Here is a 22,780-nt window from a genome sequence, read left to right as displayed (position 1 = left end):
GGTTCATCCTAATAGTGCTACAATATACATGGGCATTCAGAAAGCTTCGTAGTATTTTGTCTTTAGATTCTGTCAGGTATGCACCCAAGTGTGGTATACCTAGCTCATACCACTTTTTCTACCATATCCTTACTAGCATATTTTATTATTGTTTGTGTTTCTAGGAAATAGCCATTTGGCCTGGCGAATGAGATGTAGTATCAAGGGTTTTAGCTGCTTTTCTCTAAAACATTCGATGTCTTTATTTCTATGCACTTAATAACTATTTGCATTCCTTATACAAAGAGTATCTTTTTGGTTGATTTTCTCATTTATTGGCTTGATTACTTGATCTTTTGATTTTTAGTGTTTTGACATCATTATACTTTCTGGAAAGTAATTATCAGCAGGTTGAATTACTGTCGAGGGCTTTCTTCTATTCTGGAGGCCAGCTTTTCTTCACTGTGGTCATTGTTCCCTTTGTCCTGTGTAAATGTTTAGTGCTGTGCCAGTTTTGCTATTAAATTTGTGTCAATGAAAATTCCATTCAGAAAGTTACCGCCTTTCTAGAAAGGTTCCTCAGATGTTTTCCTCTAGTAGTTGCAAAGCTTGGGGTCTTACTTTAAGGTCTATGTGAAGAACTTACAGTGCTTCCTATTTAAAGAGTCAGTTTTGGTTCCCTGAACTTGGGCTCAAATGGCACTTCTTTGTGATACTCTCCTGCATATAGTTCTATTATATATCCTGTGATATTCTCCTCACCACTAAGTGGACTCGTAGAAGCTCTGGTATTGTCTTACTCAGGGTCCTAGATTTATTGCCGGTTATATATAAGGTGACAAATGAAGGATGAAACATGATTAAAAAAAAACAAAACCTTCCCCTTATCCTTGTCTGACACCTCTTTTATATATAATTCTGGGGAAAATAATAATCTAATTAGTTATAGGTACTTACATTGAATATATAATCATTTGACTTGAAGGCACTTGATGAAATTCTAATGCTTAACAATTTATATTGTTGCCTTACTACAGCACACATTTAGGTAGGAAACTAATGATTCTCTTAATTTCGCCTTTATGTTTCTACTATCGTTTTGTTTTTAATATCTCACCAGTTGAGATCATTGCCTTTATGAATCAAATCCTAAGGGCAGTCTTAAGTTCCTGCTTGAGCCACACTTAATCACTCTCCCTCTGATGAGCTTTCACTCTGAAATGGTTGTAAAACAAGACTGTAAAGACATGTAGATGTTTAAACAGACACATGATTTTTTTCTGGGAAAGACCTGCATGTGCTAAGGAACATTGGAAGAACTCTGAAATCTCGTCCTTAGTAGCCACTGTTGATTCTTTAAGGACCACTAATGAGAAGCTTTTTCTGATATTTGAGTAACTTCCAAGCCCACATGGCATTTCTTCTTTGGTTTTGTTGTTTGTTTTTTGTTTTGTTTTCTTAAGAATCTCCTTCAGTCATTATATTTTGTTTGACTAAAATGGGTACACAACTCAGACTTGACATTTGACAAACTATAGAAACCATGACTGGAGTTAAAGGGTAAGAGTATTGGCTTTGAAGAACCTGAAGCTGAAGATTGTGACTGGCATGAAGAGGACTAGACTGAGAGAGTTGCCCAGTCATAGGTTTGAGTAAGTGTGGGGCCTTAGCTAAGTGAATCTTAGTATGTGTTATTTATTTTCTGGGACAAAAAAATGGAAACTAATGGATTTTGGAACAAGATAGCAAGGTGATGACAGACAGTAGCATTCAAAATGAACTGGAAGCAAGGCATCTGAGAGGAAAGCAGTGTCTACAGTGGGCTTTCAGAAGTGAGAGAAGAGGGATGTATACATTTAGCAGCCTTTCAGATGCTAGCATTTGCTAAATGCTCTGTACATAGCTATTATACAGGGTAGAGAGTACCATGGTAATAGGTAAGTAATTTTTTCTTTTTAAGAGGGAGTAGTTCAACGTTACTGTGACACTTGAGGAAGATGGATTCTTTTTGTTGTTGTTGTTGTTAATTTTATTTTATTTTTAATTTATTTTTTATACTCCATATTCCATTCCCCACTCCACCTCCAAATCCACCCTCCGACTGCTCCATGTCTCACACCTCCTCCCCACCCCACCCTGTCTCCATGTGGATGCCTCCACTCCCTACTCCACCTGACCTCTAAACTCTCTAGGGCCTCCAATCTCTTGAGTGTTAGGTGCATCATCTCTGAATGTCCCAGAAGTCCTCTACTGTATGTGTGTTGGGGACTTCATATCAGCTGGTATATACTGTCTGTTTGGTGGTCCAGTGTTTGAGAGATTTCGGGGGGGGGGGTCCAGATGCTTCTGTCCATTGGTTAGGTGCAAACATCTGCATCTGACTCTTTCAGCTGCTTGTTGGGTCTTTCGGATGGCAGTGATGGTAGATACCTTTTTGTGAGTGCTCCATAGCCTCAGTCATAGTGTCAGGCCTGGGGACCTTCCCTTGAGCTGGATCCCACTTTGGGCCTGTCACTGGACCTTCTTTTCCTCAGGCTCCTCTCCATTTCCATCCCTATAATTCTTTCAAAGAGGAACAATTATGGGTCAGAGATGTGAATGTGGGATGGAAACCCCATCCCTCACTTGATGTCCTGTATTCCTGCTAGAGGTGGGCTCTATAAGTTCCCTCTGCTTACAGTTGGGCATTTCATTTAAGGTCTCTCTCTCCCTTTGAGTGTTGGGAGTCTCTGATCTACCAAGTCTCTGGTGCATTCTGGAGGGTCCCCCAACCTTCTATTTCCTGAGGTTGCCTGTTTCCATTCTTTCTGTTGGCCCTCAGGGCTTCAGTCCTTTTCCCTTACCCAATACCAGATCAGGTTACCCTCTCAGAGCCCCACCCCATTCACTTTCCCTCCCAGGTACCTCCCTCCCTCCCAATTTGTGATTGCTTTCTTCTCTCTCCCAAGTGAGACTGAGGTGTCCTCACTTGGGCACTTCAGTTTGTTGAGCTTTTTGAGTTTTGTGGACTCCATCTTTTTTTTTTTTTTTTTTTTTTTTTTTTTTTTTTTTTTTGGCTAATATCCACTTACTAGTGAGTACATGTCAATATCATGTATGTCCTTTTCAGTCTGAGTTACCTCACCTTGGGAGGTAGATTCTTAACTTTTCTTTCAATACCTATTTCATTCTCTTTAGCTTTTGTATTTGCCATGTATCTTGTTCTAACTCAAAGACAGTTAAATGACTGAAGTGTCCCAGAAAATATATACCATGTGATTCTCATTATCCCGGATGAAAACTGAGTTTGTTAGTAACACATATTTAAAGAAAAAAAATGTTAGTATGACTGCAACTTTACTACTGAGCATGGGAAGACATTGGAATGGTTGGGTACTTTCTACTCAGATAAGTCCCTTCATAGAATTGTTCTTGACATCTTTCAGACATAACAATTTGGTATTGTTACTTTCATTTTAATGTTATCAGTGACCACTCATCCCAAATGACACATTGGAAATATTTTTATTTTTCTGGTAGCACAAATTAAATGTGATGAAAAACTTTTCTTAGGAATATGTGGCTTTTATGAAAAGGAAAAAAAAGCTAATTGAAAGTCTGTATATTCTGAATGATTACCTCTGTGCCAAATAGCTCATTAAAAATCTCTGAAAGATTTGAAAAGGCAATCAATTCCAAAATTGGAGAGAGATAAATTCCGATATGTATCTTTTTCTTTAAACTGTGTAAATGGTGGGATTTTAAAAAACACAATACCATTTACTATAACAAGGCTGCACATATTTCGGTGCTTTGACCAGGCTCCTTACCTTTTCTTTGAGTGTGTGTGTGTGTATGTGTGTGTGTATACATAGATAGGTAGAAAGATAGTTAGATAGATAGGTAGATAGATGATACATAGACAATTTACAGATACATCGATAGATACATTGAGATAGATGAATATAAGCAGAGAGAGAGGAGAGAGAGAGAGAGAGAGAGAGAGAGAGAGAGAGAGATCAATAATACATATATACATAGATTCAGAGAGATGGTAGATATTTTGATGATAAATAATAGATTGATTATAGTAGAGATTCATACAGTGAGATAGAGAGACACAGAGAGAAAATTATTTATTTCAGGTCATTTTCTCTTATATGCCTTATATATAACATGTTTCTTATTTCTTGCATTGTAATGTTTTAAACATACAAAGAGCTATTTTATTCTTTTTATTTTATCAGTTTTATATACATTATTGTTAAACAAAATACATTCATTCTATCCCATATACTAGGAGTCATTGTTTTAGGATCCTTTTAAGAAGGCAAAGGGTGAGACTTTGGAATTTTCTACCCAAACCTCTCCAATTTACCCTATTCCAAATCCAAGTAGTTCTATCATAACTGCTGTTCATCCTATAACTTAATGCTGCTAAAATGGAAAGAGTATGCTATGTCTGGAGAGTTCAGTGCAATAAACAAACGTGGGGATGGCTTCCGCTTTCCATGCTTCATCTTCCGTCATTTACAATTTTTATAGGATGTATAAAAAATTAATAGGTGAAGCAGTAATGGTGCAAAAAGCCCTATCATTGATTTCCATTCACTGAATCACATCATTTATCACGTTCTACCATTTTCTAATCAACTGATAAAAATGACAAGTTACAGCCCCCCAATAGCTTACATATTAAATGGCAGAAATATATTGTTAAATTAAGAAGTAGCAGTGATAAGAATTGAGAGAAAATAAGTTGATTTAAAATTTAAATTTATAGAGAATCTTCTTAGTTAGAAAAAATGTCAATAAACCATAACTGAATTTTATTCTTTTCATATGTTTGACATGGTAAATTGCCAAAACCATATTCTTTAGTACCATCCACACTTAGTTTTTAAGGTCAACGGAATGCAGTACCAATTGGGTAAAAGAGAAACATCATTTAACTTTAATTGAAGCGCTCCCCATTTTACATTTACCATTTTGCACATTATTGATTTTTCTATTTTGATTTTGTTCCTTGCAGAGAGTGAATCTGTCCTTCGATTTTCCATTTTATGGTCATTTTCTAAATGAAGTCACTGTGGCAACTGGAGGTAAGTCATTTTCTATGTAGTTACCTAGAAATATCTACAATTTCATTACAGTTTTTATGATTCATTTTCTCACTTTTCAAGATAAATGAAATTTATTTGAAAAATGATTGCTTTGCAACACAAATACATTCATTGGTTTGAATAAAACCAATTGCAGCACAGACATATTGAGAATAAATCTTAGCAGAAATAATAAACTATAATTAAAATTTTCAGGTTTAATTCCACCCCTTGGTTTTTTTCCAAGTTTTAACTCACTTCTTGGTAATATGGTAAGACTATGTGAAATGGAATTGCATGAAATAGATATAGCATTAAACGGTATACAAGTGAGTTGTTGGCTTATTTAAAATTTTCTTTTATCATATGTAGTTACTATACATTGATATACACACTAAAGTAATCTGTTCTTTACATTAAATTATTTTATTTTTTAATTAATATCTCCTATGTAAACAGACAAATTTGAGGGTCTTAAACTCTGACATCCAGACTTCAAAATTTCACTTTCCTCTGTAAATATAAACGTCTAGTGTTGAGTCTAGTACTCTTTGAAGAAGGAAGAAGTCATGTTTCACATTGTGTTTCAAAGACTAAAGATGTATTCATAATGATGAACTGATGAAAGAATAAATTGAGTACATGAGACTGTCTCTGTCAGCCATAGATGGTGGAGAAAGGGAGTAGAAGTATGAATGGATGTAAACAAAAATTAATAGAACTATGAAGATAAAAGCAAATGAAATTCCACATATATATAGCAATGGCATAATGAAATGTCTTGAACACATGAACTTAAAGTGACAGGAATTTGAGGTTGTCTGTTCTCTAGGTATCATTGCTGGTTTCTGGGATGGCATGAAAACTGCTTGGTTTGTTCTTCTTGCATTTTAATATGTTATATACTTAGAAGTTAGGTAGAAACCAAGGGAAAATATTTTTTTATTATAAATATCAACAAGGAAAAGATTTTATACACCTATGTTGTGCTAAGGTGAATTATGCTACTTCTGCCTTAGGCATCTTTAGTTCAGGGGGAAATGAAATGAGGAAATATGGAATTGCTTAAATATTAGAAATTTAAGGGATTCCCACAGTTGCTAAAGCTCATACATTTATGGGAATCATTCTACCAATCTCAGTGGAGATTTATTTAAAATATTTCCTTGAATATTTCACAATTTGGTGATTTTAAGAGGAGGAAACAATATGTCCAGGAGAGGTGTCATGGTGAGTGATACCCAAAGGAGAAAAGAGACAAAGAGACATTTTTGAAATAGCAAAATAGATTTGAGTAAAATTAATGATATATTTATCAATAAAGTGCAGATCAGAAAAGTAAATTGGGTCAATTTTACATCATCTCTAAATCATCGGTCCTGAAATTATATGTGACAAACTTTAACAAGGTGGATATAGATGTTTGTATAATTGTTTACAGTATAGATATACTGTATGCAGTGTGTATAATTGCTTATAAGAGTATTGTGTTTTCCTGTGGGAGAACCTTAAGGGATTTGGTGGTTCAAACCAAGGCAGGTGAGTCAAGTTGGGCAACTACAAAGACAAATGTGAGCTGATTTGGTGAAAAACAAAAGACTTCAGAGCTTCAAGTGAAGCCTTCAACAAAGGCTTCAGTATCTTCATTGGAGATGCTGAATTTTTATATGGTAGAATAGATTTTACTTAAAGTATACTTAGAATTATGCCTTGGAGTTCACCAATCATGCACTGTTAGAGAGAATCAGCCCTTTAACTGGTTACATTTAAGGGCTGAGTAAAAATAGAAAGGTGAAAGTGAAGGATCGACCCTTTGAACCATGAGTGATATCATGATGTCACCCATTAAAAATGAAGAAATGTCATATATGTTTTCTAACACAACATATTTAACATAACCCAGAGTGTTTCCTGTAAAAGTAACTTTTATTCACCAGATGTAATTGTCATCTCAGAAGCTTACAGATGCATAAACTCACTCTTTCTAGCTCTTTCTGAACTCTTACTGGCTGATTCAACTCAGCCATTGTAGCTCAAACTTCTCTCCAAGCTGACTGATTTGATCTGGCTTTTCTCAGCTCCCCTTGGCTTCAAACTAACTCTTGGCAATCTGTTCTAATCTTCTAGCTCCTTCGTATTCTCTAGCTTGTTCTGTCTTCAGCTGTAGCCTATCTCTGGGGAATTGTGTAGGTGAAACTACCCACCTTATTCTCTGTACAGCTCTTTTAAGTGGCCCCTCTTTCCTGAACCCTGGGAGCTTCAGTGTGATCTGCTCAGCCTTGGGTCTGTTCAAAGACAGGGAGGAGGAGCAGAGATGGCAAAGAAACTAGATAGCATAGTTTTCTCTCTGTAAAATTAATTTTATTTTTACTTATTTGCAATATATATGATAAAATATGCTATGAGTTTGGAGGTCTGAACCACAGACTGTGGTAGATCTTTGTGAATAATGAGATGTTACAAACCAAATACCTAGTGTCATCACACATCTTAAACAGGCCACTCAACATAGATGGGTCGAAAGAGAATAGAAAGTGAAAGTGGAATTCAAAGTGTTGATTTGAAGCCATTACTACTAGACATGGGCTGTAGGGACATTAACTTTTATGGTATTGAATGTCATGTATCCTTGATTGTATCTACAGGATCTTCTTTTTTAATATCCAATGTAGGAAAAAAACAAAGTAGAATGTTTTTGTAGTGAATACAAGCTATGTAAATAAAGAAAGCAAATGCTTTGAACTACACTTCCTATCACATTACCTTGCAGATTAGATTTTTCCCATGCCTTTTTAATGACTCTACACACACACACACACACACACACACACACACACACACACACACACACAATTTAAGACTGAGATCTAATATTAATTCCAAGAGTGTTCTCCATGTCACTGTATTCAACTCAGAAACTGATTTTAAAACAAAGATAAATACATAATTCATTATGGCAAATCTTTGCTATGGTCATGTATATATGTATGTGTCATTATGAATAAACTTCATTTTTATTTTAAAGTTTAAATTTAAACTAAATACCAGGCCTATCATTATAACCATAAAATACAGTCTTCAGTTATTAAACATTTTAATATTCAAAAGCTTCAATCATCCATACAAAAAATGCAGAAAAATGAATTTAAAATACTATCTTATTTTCTGGTTCACTGACAGCAATACCTGAAAGGTTTTGTTCATCTTTCTATTTAAAATATAATTTAGTATGCAAGTATTTCAACTATCTCCAAGTTAATCCTCTGTGCTGTTCATCATCAAGAACATGTTCATTAATGGCGCAGCTAAGTCCTGCTGCTTGCATCTCATAGCTTGTTTTCTTTCATAGGTCTACCTTTATTTGCTATTGGGCTACTAATCTAAAATTTGACATATTTTCATGTTTAGATTGTTTATTTCTGTGACCCTTAATAGCAAGGGAAGAGCATTTTAACCAGAGTCTATCATGGGTGTATGTGATTATGAAGAATTTGGGATTAAAACATGAGTGACAGAGAAAAGGAGAAGTGTCATGATCCAGATACAGAACTACACGAACAGTTGTCAGTGTATATGGCATTGTGAACATGGAGTTAATGGTCAAAGAAAGATAAAATATATCAAGAAGCTAATAAGAATACTCGTTATCGTCTTTGAATGTACTAAATTTCTGTTTCTATATAAATTTCAAACTTCATGTTTCATTTTGAACACTGTTTAAAAATTGTACACGTACTTCATCCAATTGCTATATAACTATTAAACATAAAATTACTGTTAGATAATGAATTTTTACTATATGAAAATTAATATGTAAACATTAAAAAAATCAGGCAAAAATGGGAATTGCAAATCCCCTTCTCTTTCTTCATGAATGCTCCTGTCAATCAAACCACAATCTTACTTTCTGAGTTGTGTAATATTAAATTGAATAGTTTATTCTTTTATGCCAGGCTAATAATCATTTATGTGTGCTTTAGATCCTCTACAATATATATTAAAACTAAAGTATTACCTGTTGTCTTTATTGGGCTATTAGCAAGTATATTACTAAGTTTTCTGTCATTTTTTTCTTCGTGTCTTCAAATACTAATATTTTAATTTGAGTTGCAAATAATACTTCACGGTTTTTCAGGATACTTGATTAATCGCAGGACTAAAACGCTTTCAGGGGAGAGGGGGAGGGGGATTAATTCTTTTCATGATGATTTATAAGCACTGACCCATCTTGATCCAAAGGTAAAACCTAAACAACAACAACAACAACAACAACAAAAACAGGCAGTGAAAATGAGAGGCATTATTGGGTCCTTTAAAAAGATTTTTAATAGAGAGCAGAGATCACAAGCTTCCAGTATCTGTGCAATAGCAGAATACAGTAAAGGCACAAATATTGAGCAGAAACAAATCAATTCAAGGTGCCAATTTAAAGTAACAAGCTTAAGTCTCAAGGATGTCCAGGGAGAAAGACAAATAGGGCTCTGTCCTAGGTGCTCCATCTGAGTGGTTCTCTGAGATATACCTGCAAACATCCACAATCTCATTTCCACAGTCCTCTTGGGTAATTTACTCTTCCCCTAAGCCATCTAGTGTCAGCAGCAACATCAGCAGATTCAACATTACCAGGTTTCCTTTCTCTGCAGCGGTATGAATCGCCTATTCCCAAGTGTCTGTGGTTTTGCTCTGGACATTTGTGTTTCATTAGCTCTGGCTTTCTGAAGTGGGGTATAGTAGGGTGTTTAGAGAAATGAAAGGTCTGGAGGGTGATTCCCACCCCCATCCCCATCCCCACCCCCAGAGTTAGACCTAAGCCTGTAGTATGATAAGCAATCATGAACATGGGTAATTCCACACAAAGGGAACAGAGAGGATTTATGAGCCCATAGTGGACAAGCCATGAATGGGAGACAGGCTCAGAGGTGACCACCTGAAGTGTGCCCTTGAATAGAAAGCAGAGTGCCCATGGACAGTTTCATCCATTACAGAAGCAACCTCAGGAAAGACTGCTTCAGAAAAGAGTGCACTTAGAAACTTTCATCCCTGGAAAGCACCTCTATGTCCTGTGATCTAGGCTTTATGAGAAACACTGGCAGCCATAGTCTCTTGCATGCTCTAATTGTCAGGCAGCAGTAAGTCAGTTAAATAATGCTATCACACAAATGCATACATACATCAGCCAGTTACAAAGAGAGTCAAAATGAGTCTGTTTAAATCAGTAAAGTGACAGTGTGTTGTGCATGACACTGTTCAACACTGGAAAATAAAGGACTTTTAACAGCAGAAGGTTGACAGATCCTGGCTGCGGGGCAGTGGGCGCTGAGCGGGAGAGGAGGGATAAAGGGAGTGGGAGAAAACCTGTGCCCCCCTAGAGTTCCCGCACTCTGGGCAGGCAGACATGGAAGACTGCCACACACTTTTCACGTTGCCCCAGGTGGGTGTCTAGCTGTGTGAAGCCATGGACCCCAGCTCGGGAGGTGATGGACAAGGATCAGGCCTAGGCACCAGGTTCCCAGCTTCAGGCATGCCATACACTGATGGACACCGCAGAAGAGTTGAGAACAGAATGAGGTACCCGGGGTCAGGGCTTATCAGCCCCAAGGCTGAAGGGAGTAGAGGGCAGGGAGATAGGGGGGTGCGGGATGATCCCAGAGCGGGCGAGAGTCCTTGGTCCAGTAGGTGGCTGCAGCCCAGGAAGACCTTCTGGTGGGAGGGCTCCTTATGATAGGGGCTCCTTGGGAGAAAGCCTATCCCATCATTCAAGCCTGGGCCTTGATGAGCAGAGACAGTCAATGTTTTTAGAGCTTTATTGTAGAAAGGCAGGGGGAAAGAGAGAAGGTAGAAAGAGGGAGAGAGGCCAGCCATGGCCACAGGGAGAGAGGGGAGAAGGGAGAGAGAGGAGGGCTAGATAGTAAGAAATATGAGAGCTTAAAGAGAGGGAGGAGGGGCCAAGCAGCTCCTTTTATAGTGGACTGGGCTATCTTGCTGTTGCCAGGTTACTGTGGGGAGGAGTCTACTGGCTATGGTCAGGTAACTGTAGGGGTGTAGACTAGCCAGAATGCTAGAAGCCTGGGACATTGTCTGCCTGACTTATAGTCAAAGAATTATGGAGTTGGGGACTCTGTGGTGTCAGACACCTGACTCTGGGAACATGGCTCCCTTTTCTGTCCCTTGTAGAGTTTTCTACTATGTCGTCGGAGCAACCCTATTCGACCAAAATAGGCTTCCTATCATAGTCACACACCTGGCCACTTTCATAGTGAATTAGAATGTATAAACTCAAAATCTATCTCAGCCTGAAAATAAACTTCCTATTATTGAGGAATCCAGTCTTGCACCATTATTAAGATAGACCTTTGATGTATAGGCCCATAGGGATGACAATTGTGTCTATATAGTCCTCAGTGAATGACCAACATTCTCTAGTTTGGTTTCCTTATATGTAAAAAATGACAATACAGTCACCAACTTATAACAATTTTTGTAAAGACCACTAATGTTTCTGATAGATATTTAATAGCAAATACAGTGTAAATAGTATATACCATTATTGTGATTTTTACTGCAGTCTTACCTTCTTTAATAATGCTTTTCTATAAGGTTCTACTAAAGTGCCATTATTAGCTTTCCCTCTAGGAATTTAACTAATGCACATGCCTAACTTTTAAAGGCTGACTTAAGTGATCTTATCCATTCACAATATGGAAAAATATGGTTATGTGGCTAATTCAGAATGTCCATTCTACTAGATACATATCCCATTTCTCAGTGCAGATCAAAATGACATTCATTGACTTTCTGTGAAGAAATTCTGCCACACCAAGATTCCATCTCAAAATAATTTTTTAATTTATTTTTAATTAGGTATTTTCTTCATTTACATTTCAAATGCTATCCCAAAAGTCCCCCAGACCCTCCCCCCCAACTCCCCTACCCACCCACTCCTACTTCTTGGTCCTGGCGTTCCCCCATACTGAGGCATATAAAGTTTGCAAGACAAGGGGCCACTCTTCTGAATGATGGCTGACTAGGCCATCTTCTGATACATATGCAGCTAGAGACATGAGCTCTGGGGGTACTGGTTAGTTCATATTCAAAATTTTTTTAAATTGTCAATTTTGTAGTGTCTGTCAGTAGAATCTTGAAATTTTAACTCTGATTTCATAGGTTATCAATGTGTAACAGGAATTAATAAACAGGCGGTTACATACATCATTTTGATTCTTGTGGTAGTTTTTGCTCTATGAACCAAAGTTCTGAGGAAGGGAAGGACCAATGATTTTAAACCTTCTGCAGGGCTGGTTGACAGAACATCTGGAATATTCAGCATTACATTAATTTGGTGCTAACCCAGAATCTCTAAGCAACCATTCATTGTCCATACCCATGTGTGACCTAACATCCTGAAGCCATGAAGCAAATCATTTTAAAGCATAGGAATAACTCCTAGATCCCCCCAACCCAAGGTGAGAGTGCTATGAGCTACCGACGCAGACCTATATTATGAGTTTCCTCAATTGACTGTAACTACTCCTTAGTATTTCTACCAATGTTTGTGAAAATTCTCTTGATATATAACTTCCTATGTTCTATAACTGCCAATGTTATGAAACTGTTGCCATAATAAAAAATAGTATTTGGGGTAGAAATATTTTGATGGCAATGGCCATTCATCTTTTTCTCCAGATTAAACTATTTCTATTTCATTTAAGGTCAAAATTATGCATTTGCTATAAATGTTCTATTAAATTACAAATCCATGTTTTTCTAATAAAATATGGAAATTGATAAAAACCAATTAAAAGGTATTTCATTCCATTTTCTGTCATCGGAAACCTTTGGTTTCCATTATGATACCAAGTTGAACAAAAATCTTGCCAAGAGAGAATTTAGACTATGACAAGCAATTGCTGAGACATCATCAGTCACAGCCAGCTAAGACAAAACTGAGAATACGGACAGCATGAGCTCTACCTTGGATGCCTGCAAGACGCCCTTATTAGACATGAGATTCATTGTGTTCTTCACAATATGACTCAAAATGTGTGGAAGACTGAAACCTCAACACAAAACTGGGAATAACAGTACATGTGAGGCTTTGACTTTGAGTTAGGAGATAAATTTCTGCATCTGTCTATTATGTCAGCACTATCTTTTCTTTTTCTAAAAGTGACTTTTCTAATATCACAGAAAACAAGTAGATATAGCATAAATGTTGTTCAAAATTCAACTCTTATTTCATCCTCTAAAGCCCTAAAACTCAGACATATAAAAAGTAATAGGTCTAATAACTGTGTTCGCTACCACTAATGGGATCATTGTGATGGCCTCTCAGTACATTGCTGATCTGCCTCGCCTGAGGGCTACAGAAATATTTTGAGTTAAACTTGTGGTAGTGTTGAAATGTAAGTTTGTACTGAAGGCAAATATGATGGAAGAAAATGTCCTGTAATTGGTGTCTTGGCAGTACTATGTCAAAAACCTAGACAAGAGTTTGTGTCTTTCCGCAATGTCAGAATTTATTGGATGATAATAAATTCACTAGGTGTGCTGGTTTCACTGGCAGAAATTGGTCACATAATCCCACTTCACATAGAGCCCTGGCTGAGGAAAAATGGGTTATACTATTCAAATCTTAAGTACTAGCATTAAGTTTAAGATCATACATTACACATCAACAGTAAATGGGCATCCCTCTCCCTTTCCCTCTGTGTCTGTATGTATATGATTGTATACATGCACCTTGCATGTGTATATCATTTTGGATGCAATTGTGTTTGACTGTGTCTTGTCTTTGTATATAGGATGATGCATATGTGAGTGTATGACTGTGGGTGTAATGTATATATGATTGTGCATGTGATTGTGTGCGTGTGATTGTGTGTGTGTGTGTGTGTGTGTGTGTGTGTGTGTGTGTGTAAAACACGTAGGGTTACAGAACAATTCCTGACATTCAGAGAAGATGACCAAAACGCAGATAGTCTCTATAGGGAAATAACTGACCAAAGGAAGCTGGGAAGTTTCCATGGCTGCTACCTAGAGATCTTACTATATAGTCAGGACTAATCAGTAGAGTTGTACCATCTACAGAAGATAAAGGGAAGGATCATATCCAGACAAATAATGGGCAAAAGAATATGTTGCACTGGGTAATCAGGCAAATGGGATTGAAGACTCTGAGACAGTATGCATGTTCTCTGCCTGTTTGTCTCTTTATGCATATATCAGCTGATCAGATTGCAAGTGTGTGGGTCAATTACCACTGTAGTGCAATATGTCCACCAGTTTATGTGGTATAGGTGAGAAGGTTACAAACACATACTTTAGGTGTCTTAAATAAATGTTTTTCTTCTTCTACCCTCTCTTTGGGGCATGACTTTATTATGTCCATGTCCTCACATTGTAGGAAATGTATGACATCACATTGTTTCTCCTCCAAGGAATAAGTTCTTTATTAGCAGGTATTTAGACAGGGTACCAAAACTATACCACTATTTATATATTTACTCAGATACACAGTCATGATCAAACTGGATTCAAAGCTGATTATAAGATCAAGTGTGGAAAAGCCTGGGTTAATAGATGTATTCGTATTAATTTCTTTAGCTATGTACAGGAATAAGTAGTCTCCAACAAAAATAAAATGTACACAACAAGAATTTCTGAAAACTCAAGAACCTCAAATGGAAGTAGATATATATACATATACATATATACATACACATGCATACACATACACACACACAAAACACACACACATATGTATATGAGCCTTGCTGCTATTAAATGGGATGAAATCACCTAGTGTATATTTAGGAAAATATAGAAGAATGTTACTTATATATGCAGTAAGGGATTTATGAATGGCAGTCTGTTAATTAATTTTACAATTTTCTAAGTATAGATATGTAGATATATCCACAACTTAGAGTAACAAAGAAACAGAACAGGCAAATAATTTTCAGGGTAGTAAGACACATGGGTTCTGGGAGAGAAATAAAACATTACATAATAAGCAGGGAAATGTACAAAAATTATGTACCTATGTACATATAAGCTGTGATTTCTGCTTATAAAAATGTATTCAAAAGATGTGTGGGTTTTTTTTTTTATTTGTTGGTGTGGTTTTTTTTTGTTTTTGTTTTTCTTGAGGGGGAGTTGTTTGTTCTTTGTTTTTCGAGATAGGGTTTCTCTGGGTAGCCCTGGCTGTCCTGGTTCTCATTCTATAGACCAGGCTGGTCTTGAACTTAGAAATCTGCCTGCCTCTGCCTCCCAAGGGCTGGGATTAAAGGCATGTGCCACCACTTCCTGGTCAGAAAATGTTTTAAGCAGCACATGTTTGAATGATGTAAATAAGGCTGGACATTGCAAAAATATAAATAGTAACTGAATACCTGTCACTAAGGATATTCAAGTTAAACACATTATTGTATAACCTTTGAACATGTTAGAAGGGATAAAATCACTTTGTGTATATTTAGGAGAATGCAGAAGAATGTTACTTAGATATATATGCTGTGAGGGATTAATGAATATCACTCTGGTAATTAATGTTACCATTCACTGTCACTAAATAATTGCCAGAGCTTGAATGAAGAAATGCCTATTTTGGATCATGTTCTTAGAAAGTCCAGTTAATGATTGCTTGGTCCCATGAGTTTGGGCAACACATCATGAAAACAGGACTTTGTGGTAGAGGATATTGCTCCTCCACAGCTGAGAGCAAGAAAGTTACTTCAGGCAATTAATGAGTTCCAAAGTCAGGTCCCATGACCTCCTTCATGCAGAAATCATCCCATCATTCTAGATGTTTTCCACAGTCAGCCAAAATAGCACCACTTGGGGACCAAGTACTCAATAGCTAAGCACAGGGTGTGGTACATCCCATATTCAAAATACAGTGCCGTTGACAGCATGAAACATACATGTATTTAATGCATATAAAGTCCCCTATGCTAAATGGAACTTTTAACAAATTATTAAAAGTCCTAATAAAGGAAGCAGAAGGATGCTTTTCAGTTCATGTTTTATATATGTCACATCACCATCAGCACAAAACTCTACATTTAATTAACATACATTCCTAAGCTACCAGCCACTATTCTGTTATAAAGATAGTCATTTATGAGTATTTTCTAATTAGACATAGGAACATGTGAATAGTTTGTGGGTGTACCTACACATTTTCTGAAGTAGCACCAACAATCAGGGCTTCACAAATGGATCTCAGAGAAAAGCAGAGGTGAATTATAAATTACGAGATTTCAAATGTGTTGTCATCTGGAGAGGTTTTCAGTTGGATGTACAGGTAGCTTAGGGCGGAGTCCAAGCTCTAGACAGAAAGAGGTCTTGGACCAAAGAGATTCTTTAGCTTATGACAGTTTCTTGGTCCTTTGTGTTTGGTCTTCGGATGGACTCTGAGGAACAATAGTCAATCTCTGAAAAGCAGAACATGGCACCAAGCCTTGTAGCAGGGTAGTGACAGGTGAAGGTCACCCATCATGGAGAGGTGTTTTCAGTAACTGACGCTCCATACAGAAGGTGGGTAGGTGGCCACTTCGTAGTGATGGTTCAGAGCTAAGGTATAATGCAGGAAAAGAAGAATCACATTCACACCAACAGATTCTCCAGACAGGACAGCTAGATGAGACAGCAGATGGCTATTAGCTGTCTTTAATAAATAACTGTTGGACAGAGTGGAGCTGGCTTCAGATGCTGGCCGTAATTACCTCTGCATTCCACATTCTCAAGGACACACAAGAAGAGGTATTTCAGGACCATCTACTTATGGTGCTGAGGAAATCAATCACAAGGAAGGAGTTGCATTCACTGTGGCTCTGTGAACTAGCAGTAGTAGGAATTCTGTATACTTTCAGTATTACCCAAGTGGCATTTTATGCCTTGTCTTGTTACATGTTAAACTTTTCTGGTCACATTCAGAAGCGCACATTTTTGACTCTGCAGAGATCACAGGTTGTTTCATGCAGAGTGCTTCTCCACAGTGTTTCTTTACGCACCTTACTCCGAGGCTCTTCTCAGTTGTTCTAAAAGGAGTAGCAACTGTTCAGTTCATACTTTCTTTCAACAATCTTATTTTTATAGACTCAAGAGCAACCATGTTTTTCCAACTTAGCAAGTGGCTGGCCCAGAACTGATAGAAGCTCGAATGAAAAACAGATCCTTCCCAACCTTTGCCTAGGCTGCCTTTTTAAAATATGCCTGTCTGGGCCCCCTACCTGTGGCTGCTGGAGAGTTTCCATGGAGGAGAGACAAGGGGTCAAGTCATCTGGTTAGCAGGTGGGGTTGCAGAGGGATGAACCCAGGAAACATTTGTTCAGTTTTTCCCCAGCAAACAGACCGTGACGATGGGGTTACTACTTCATGTCAATAAAAGAGACATACTTCTGCTGTTTCCCATTTCAAAATGTGTAAGATTTACACTTTTAGTTAGTGCTTGGAGCTTTCTTTTTGGAAAAGAATGCTGCTGTGAAAAGGGGGGATAAATGGCCCCCTCAGAGCCACCTCAAGATTCTGTCACTCCTTATTTTGACTCCGGCAGGAGGACCCAGGCATGTAGTCGCACCATCTCCCTGGGTGAGTCTCATGTTTACCGTGCATGCCTAAGGGGACAAAACATACTCTCAGAAACAGGAGATTTTGTGTGCTCAGTGAGGACTATGTTAAGGTTTTGTTGTTGTTGTTGTTGTGGTTGTGGTTGTTGCTGTTCCTTTTTAAATTTCTTTTATTTATTTACATTTCAGATGTTATCCCCCTTCCTGGTCCCTGCCCCCTGCAAGCCCCCTATCCCATGCACCACCATCCCCCTGCTTCTATGAGGGTGTTTCCCCCACTTACCCACTCCTCAGAGGAAGCGATTAGAGTTTCCAAATAAATTCAACCCCAGCTGCCTACAGTGTATGAAGAAGCAGTGCTACCCATTCTCCTGATAGGACACAATCTCTCTCTTCTTACAGTTTGAAGCCAGGTCAACATTTGGAACACACAGCACAATTCTTAGAAAACTCAATGTCACCTCTGGCTAGTGTCATCCTTCCCAGAGTTTTTGCTGGGAGCATATACTTGTTTCATGGCTTTGTGTTCTTATAGTATTTAAATATAGCTAGTGCCTGAGAAGTCCATCTTGGAATTTACCCTTAACTGAATTCCCAAGTCTAAGATGTTTATGAATGTTTTTTTTTCTCTCTTTATCTCTGTCTATATGCCACCACCATTACCTAAGTACAAAGTAACGTTTTCATGGCTTCTTTAATTAAACATTATGGTTATGAGCTATCTGCATACAATAAAAATGGGGCAAATGAGACTTTTAAAATATGTGTTTATCAGTAAGTTCACATGTATATGCAGTATATTACGACCATCCTAACCATTCTCTCTGACCCCTTACATGACTGCTTACCTACTTCTGCCCAGTTAGTAACTTTTCCTCTTCCATATCTTTTGGTGTGGGGCTCACTCACTGAATTTAGTTAGGATTCTGTTATGAGCATGAGCTGGAGGCTATGTACTTAAGAGCAGTCACCTTACCAATGGTTACTCCGTAAAGAAAATGCCTCTTCCTCCTCACCTGGCAGCCATTGGCCAGCCTTTTCTGGCAGCATGGTCCACAACTGTATTGCTTGAGTTTTCTGTTCTTTCACAATCATGTGTAGGAGTTCCTCAAGCCATGGTGCTTCTAGTATTTCAGAGAAGTGCTGTGAACATTGGTCGAAGTAACTTAACTACGTTACTAAAATCACTTAAGGTTAAAGCACTCTGTATTGATCCTCATGGGTCACAAACTTAAGGTAAAATTTAAAAGATTAAGTATAAATTAATAACTAATAAAGAACTCCTGTGATCCACTAATATGATACAGGCAAAAATAAGAACAAAAAGATATTAAAAGTATCATTAGGAAAGCTGTAATTTTGCTGTTTTAGGTTATTACTTGTGATGTTCCCAAACAATTTTACTGATGGGAATCCACCCTGCTTCTGTTAGTGTCAGGCCTAAGCAAGTTATTCACACCTAGAATTTTGCCAAGGCATCAATCAATATGAGATTTTTGAAAATTTACCATAATGGTAAATTATGGGCCTGGAGAAGGAACCTTCCTGTGCCTACTTGGGTAGATTTGCTGAGGAACTATGGGTGACTCAGAAGATGTTTGACTGGTTCAATAATGCACTTTAATTTAAAAGTTATCCGTTTCCACGTAGCAAAGTGATACTCATCACTGTCCTTCCATTTGCCTTGGAGAGAAAAGCTCACTCCATGCCAGTAAACATCGATACTGTGTGGGGAGATATGTGTTGAACTACTTGTCAAACTCTGCGAAAGTAGAGTCACCAGCAGCTTTTAACCTCAAGTGATTTCCCTTCCTTTTTCAATAGATGCAGTTTAAATATTTAAGCCTTAGCATTTTGGCATTCAGATACACTACCCCTGATGAAGAGCTGCTTGCTAGCAATGAAAAAGCAATTTCTTAACCTAATGAAGTAGATAATTTAAAAACAGGGGCAATATATTTCCAGTTGGTTTTAAAGGAAAAATAAGTTGGCGTTTCTGTGATTGGATTGTGGTTTCCATGTCCCAGGTTAATTTCATTAGAATCTTTCCAGTAATGGTTTTCCTACTACTTCTGATATAACCCTGAGCCCTCCCAGTGTATCCAAGAAGGTGCTTTGATCCAGGCATGTGAGCAACTGCTTGCTGCCTCCGCTTCAATATAATGCAGCTCATTTCTGCCTGCACAGAATGGCAGAAATGGGGGCAGGGGATGTACAACTTCTAGAGAACAGGTATATAAATCATTATCCATTTCTTTTCTTTCTTTTTTTTTTTTCTTTTGTATTTTTCAGACAGGATTTCTCTGTGTAGCCCTGGCTGTCCTTTGTAGACCAGGCTGGCCTCGAACTTAGAAATCTGCCTGCCTCTGCCTCCAAGTGCTGAGATTAAAGGCATGCGCCACCACGCCTGGCTCATTATCCCTTTCTTATGAATCAAAATTACTTAAATAGCAGTGAGTCAGAGAGTAAAGATTCAAATACTTCCCTGATGTGGTCTGGAGATGTTTCAAATTTACTTTACCTTTGCTTCTGACATGAGTTCCCTGTTGTGTGGACTCAGTATTGGTCCTGAGTTTCTCTGCAATGCTTATTTTATATAGCCTCAGTGGAGGGGACAAATGTTTACAATATTTATTAAATTATTTTTAGTTGACATCCCCAAGGCAAATGAAAATTTGTAGCTTCACATTTAAAAGAAAGCTGAATGATGAGAGAAGAATGTGTGCCTGAGTTACCAGAGGCTTTCCATGGAAATCTCTGGCCAGGCCTGGTGAGAGTTATGGTAAAGGAAGTGAATGTGGACAGGGAGGGGAAGTTGCTTCTCTGCTTTTGCTGCACCAGTCAGCTCCACTGCCATGCAGTCGGCATCTGTGCCATGCAGTAAGTAATTCCCGCCCTGCACTGAGTTGGATCAGGCTGGGCAGATGAAAAGCCTACTAGTTAGTGAGGAGTGTGGCAGTGGCACTTCGGCACTGGGGGGGGGGGGGGGGGAGAGCAGATCTCTTCCCAAGTGTTACAGCTCTTAGAACAAAAGTCTCTTGGATTACAGAATAGTTCTCTCACACCTTTTATTCCCTGGATAGGATTTATATACAGTTTTAGAGATGATTCAGGGTTTGACAGCTGGTAATTCTCATTGGCTTGGACTGAGAGTTTGGGGAAACCTTATTTGCATGTGGGAGAGCTTGGTGCAGCTACTATGTGACTGATGCCCCATACCCCTTTGCAGGGAGACTGTGGGACACTGTAGCTACTTGATAGGATCCAGGTGCCCAGGAGGTGTGGCTGAACTCCTGCTCTCCCATGCAGGTGGAAATCACCACCTGTGGGGCTCTGGGGCTTCAGACCTTTGCTCAACAGGGGACTAGGCTGTCTGTGCACAGCCCACTACCCCACCACCCTGACTTTTTTTTTTCTGGATGGAAAGAAAAGCAGCATGTCAGCATTTTAGTGACCAGCTCTTGACTCTAGGGTTGCTGTGATCAAAGTCAAGAGTCTTTGATTTAGGAGGACAATACTGAACACTTGATTAAACAAAAAAAAGCATGTGATCTCTGTTTCTAAGAGAAGGGGGATGTAGTTGTAAACAGCGGATTTCATAAGTCCTTATATTTCTTATCATGCAGGCCACAAAACCTTCTGGCTACAGATGTGAGCCATAGAGAATAAAGCTTGGTTCAGATCTTACTTCTGCTTGTCCCAGCTTTGTTCTTCCTCTGCTTAAATCTTCTTATCTGTAAGCTGGGTGTGTCTAAGCTTTTACTTTATAAAGTATTATGAAAATTAAATAATATTTATGGCATTTGTTGAGCAATGCCTAGCAAATGCTTCTAGTTTCCTTTTCTATTGGCTAAGGAAGATAGTAACTCTAAAACCTAGAGATACTGCTCTAGCATGTCCTCATACTGCATGCACTTAACCTGGGTGGAACACAAGCTTCATAGAGCTTCTGAGACTCTGAGGCAAAAGTACTCATAATTCATCTTAAAACCTAGTGTAGAGTGATTGTCCCATGGTACATGACTCTGCCCTTGCTAGAGACTATATAGATAACGAATGTCCCGAACCTTCATAAGCACTCACAGTTAGTCCAAATAGGGAATGCCAAGCTGTTTTATATTAAATGTGTTTGTGGTGTGTACATGTGAGAAAGAAGGGGTAGGTTGGCAAGGATGAGAGATGGGAATGGTGATCACAACAGTACTGTGGAAACTATCATAAAAACTGAATTTCCATTATATGAGTCAAATATGAGTTTTAGAAGCAAAGGACTTTGCTCAATGGATAAAAGAGTTCCCTGCCCTCATCCTAAAATCCACAGTTGAATGGGAAAATCATATCCCAAAGATGTCCTCTGACCTCTACTTGCATACCATGGCCTAGCTCTGTTCATATTCACATTTAGTCATAACACACACACACACACACACACACACACACACACCCTTCTACCACTGTTCATGGGTCAAGGCACTAGCCAAGAATCATTAAAGGCACTGTGGAGAAAACTATGGTGACTGTTTCTTCATTCATATTAAAATAGATGCAAAGCAGGGTTCTGGAAACATGATCCGAGTTATAGTGGCTCTGAAATTGGGGCCAGTTTAAAACTAAAAAGGAGACTAATGGAAGGGTTAAGTAATTGACACACTTTTGTGTGTAACAATTTACTGAACTAAAATGAGTCTCAGATAGAGAACCTTAGCTGATAGAAAGAATAACACTCACTTCTACTTGTGTCCCTTTTCTTTTGACATGGGACTTCAGTTTGATACCCACTTTTAAAGAGCATTTTCCATTTATAACTGTCCTGTCAGGGATCCTCTTGTAAACCGTGGAACTGGATTACTAACAACTGCCAGAAGCACACAGAGTATTAGGGAAGTTAGCTCACCACAAACCTTCTACATTTGGTAAACCAGCTTTTCTAAGGTCTGGCCATATTGTGCCCACAGACATTCAACCACTATTCAGATTCCAATACTATGCCATTTTATTTGGAAGACAAATGAGAATTAAATAGTGGACTGAAAGTACATATGTATATGTCCTGGAATACCAGGTTAATTTTTAAAACTTAGATATAATTTCCATCCAAATGAAGTAGCAGCTACTTATTCTCATAGGAAATAAATTAAAAAGCAAGCTGAC

At 38.1% G+C, this 22,780-nt stretch overlaps 1 protein-coding gene across 4 annotated transcripts in view; it reads left to right on the top strand.

The window, feature by feature from the left end:
- Positions 1-22,780, top strand: part of Plxdc2 (plexin domain containing 2) — a 395,182-nt gene that overhangs the window by 197,669 nt on the left and 174,733 nt on the right. For all 4 annotated transcript variants that reach the window (XM_029470933.2, XM_021154117.3, XM_021154114.2 and 1 more), the window contains one exon: positions 4,991-5,060. In XM_029470933.2, coding sequence (XP_029326793.1) covers positions 4,991-5,060 — 70 coding nt within the window. The remainder of the gene's footprint in view (positions 1-4,990; positions 5,061-22,780) is intronic.

Source organism: Mus caroli, unplaced genomic scaffold (assembly GCF_978045245.1).
Source record: "Mus caroli unplaced genomic scaffold, Mus_caroli_1 scaffold_2, whole genome shotgun sequence".
NCBI classification, from domain to species: Eukaryota; Metazoa; Chordata; class Mammalia; order Rodentia; family Muridae; genus Mus; species Mus caroli.
The sequence above is the reverse complement of the archived record's forward strand: the minus strand, read 5'-3'. Positions and strand labels throughout refer to the sequence as shown.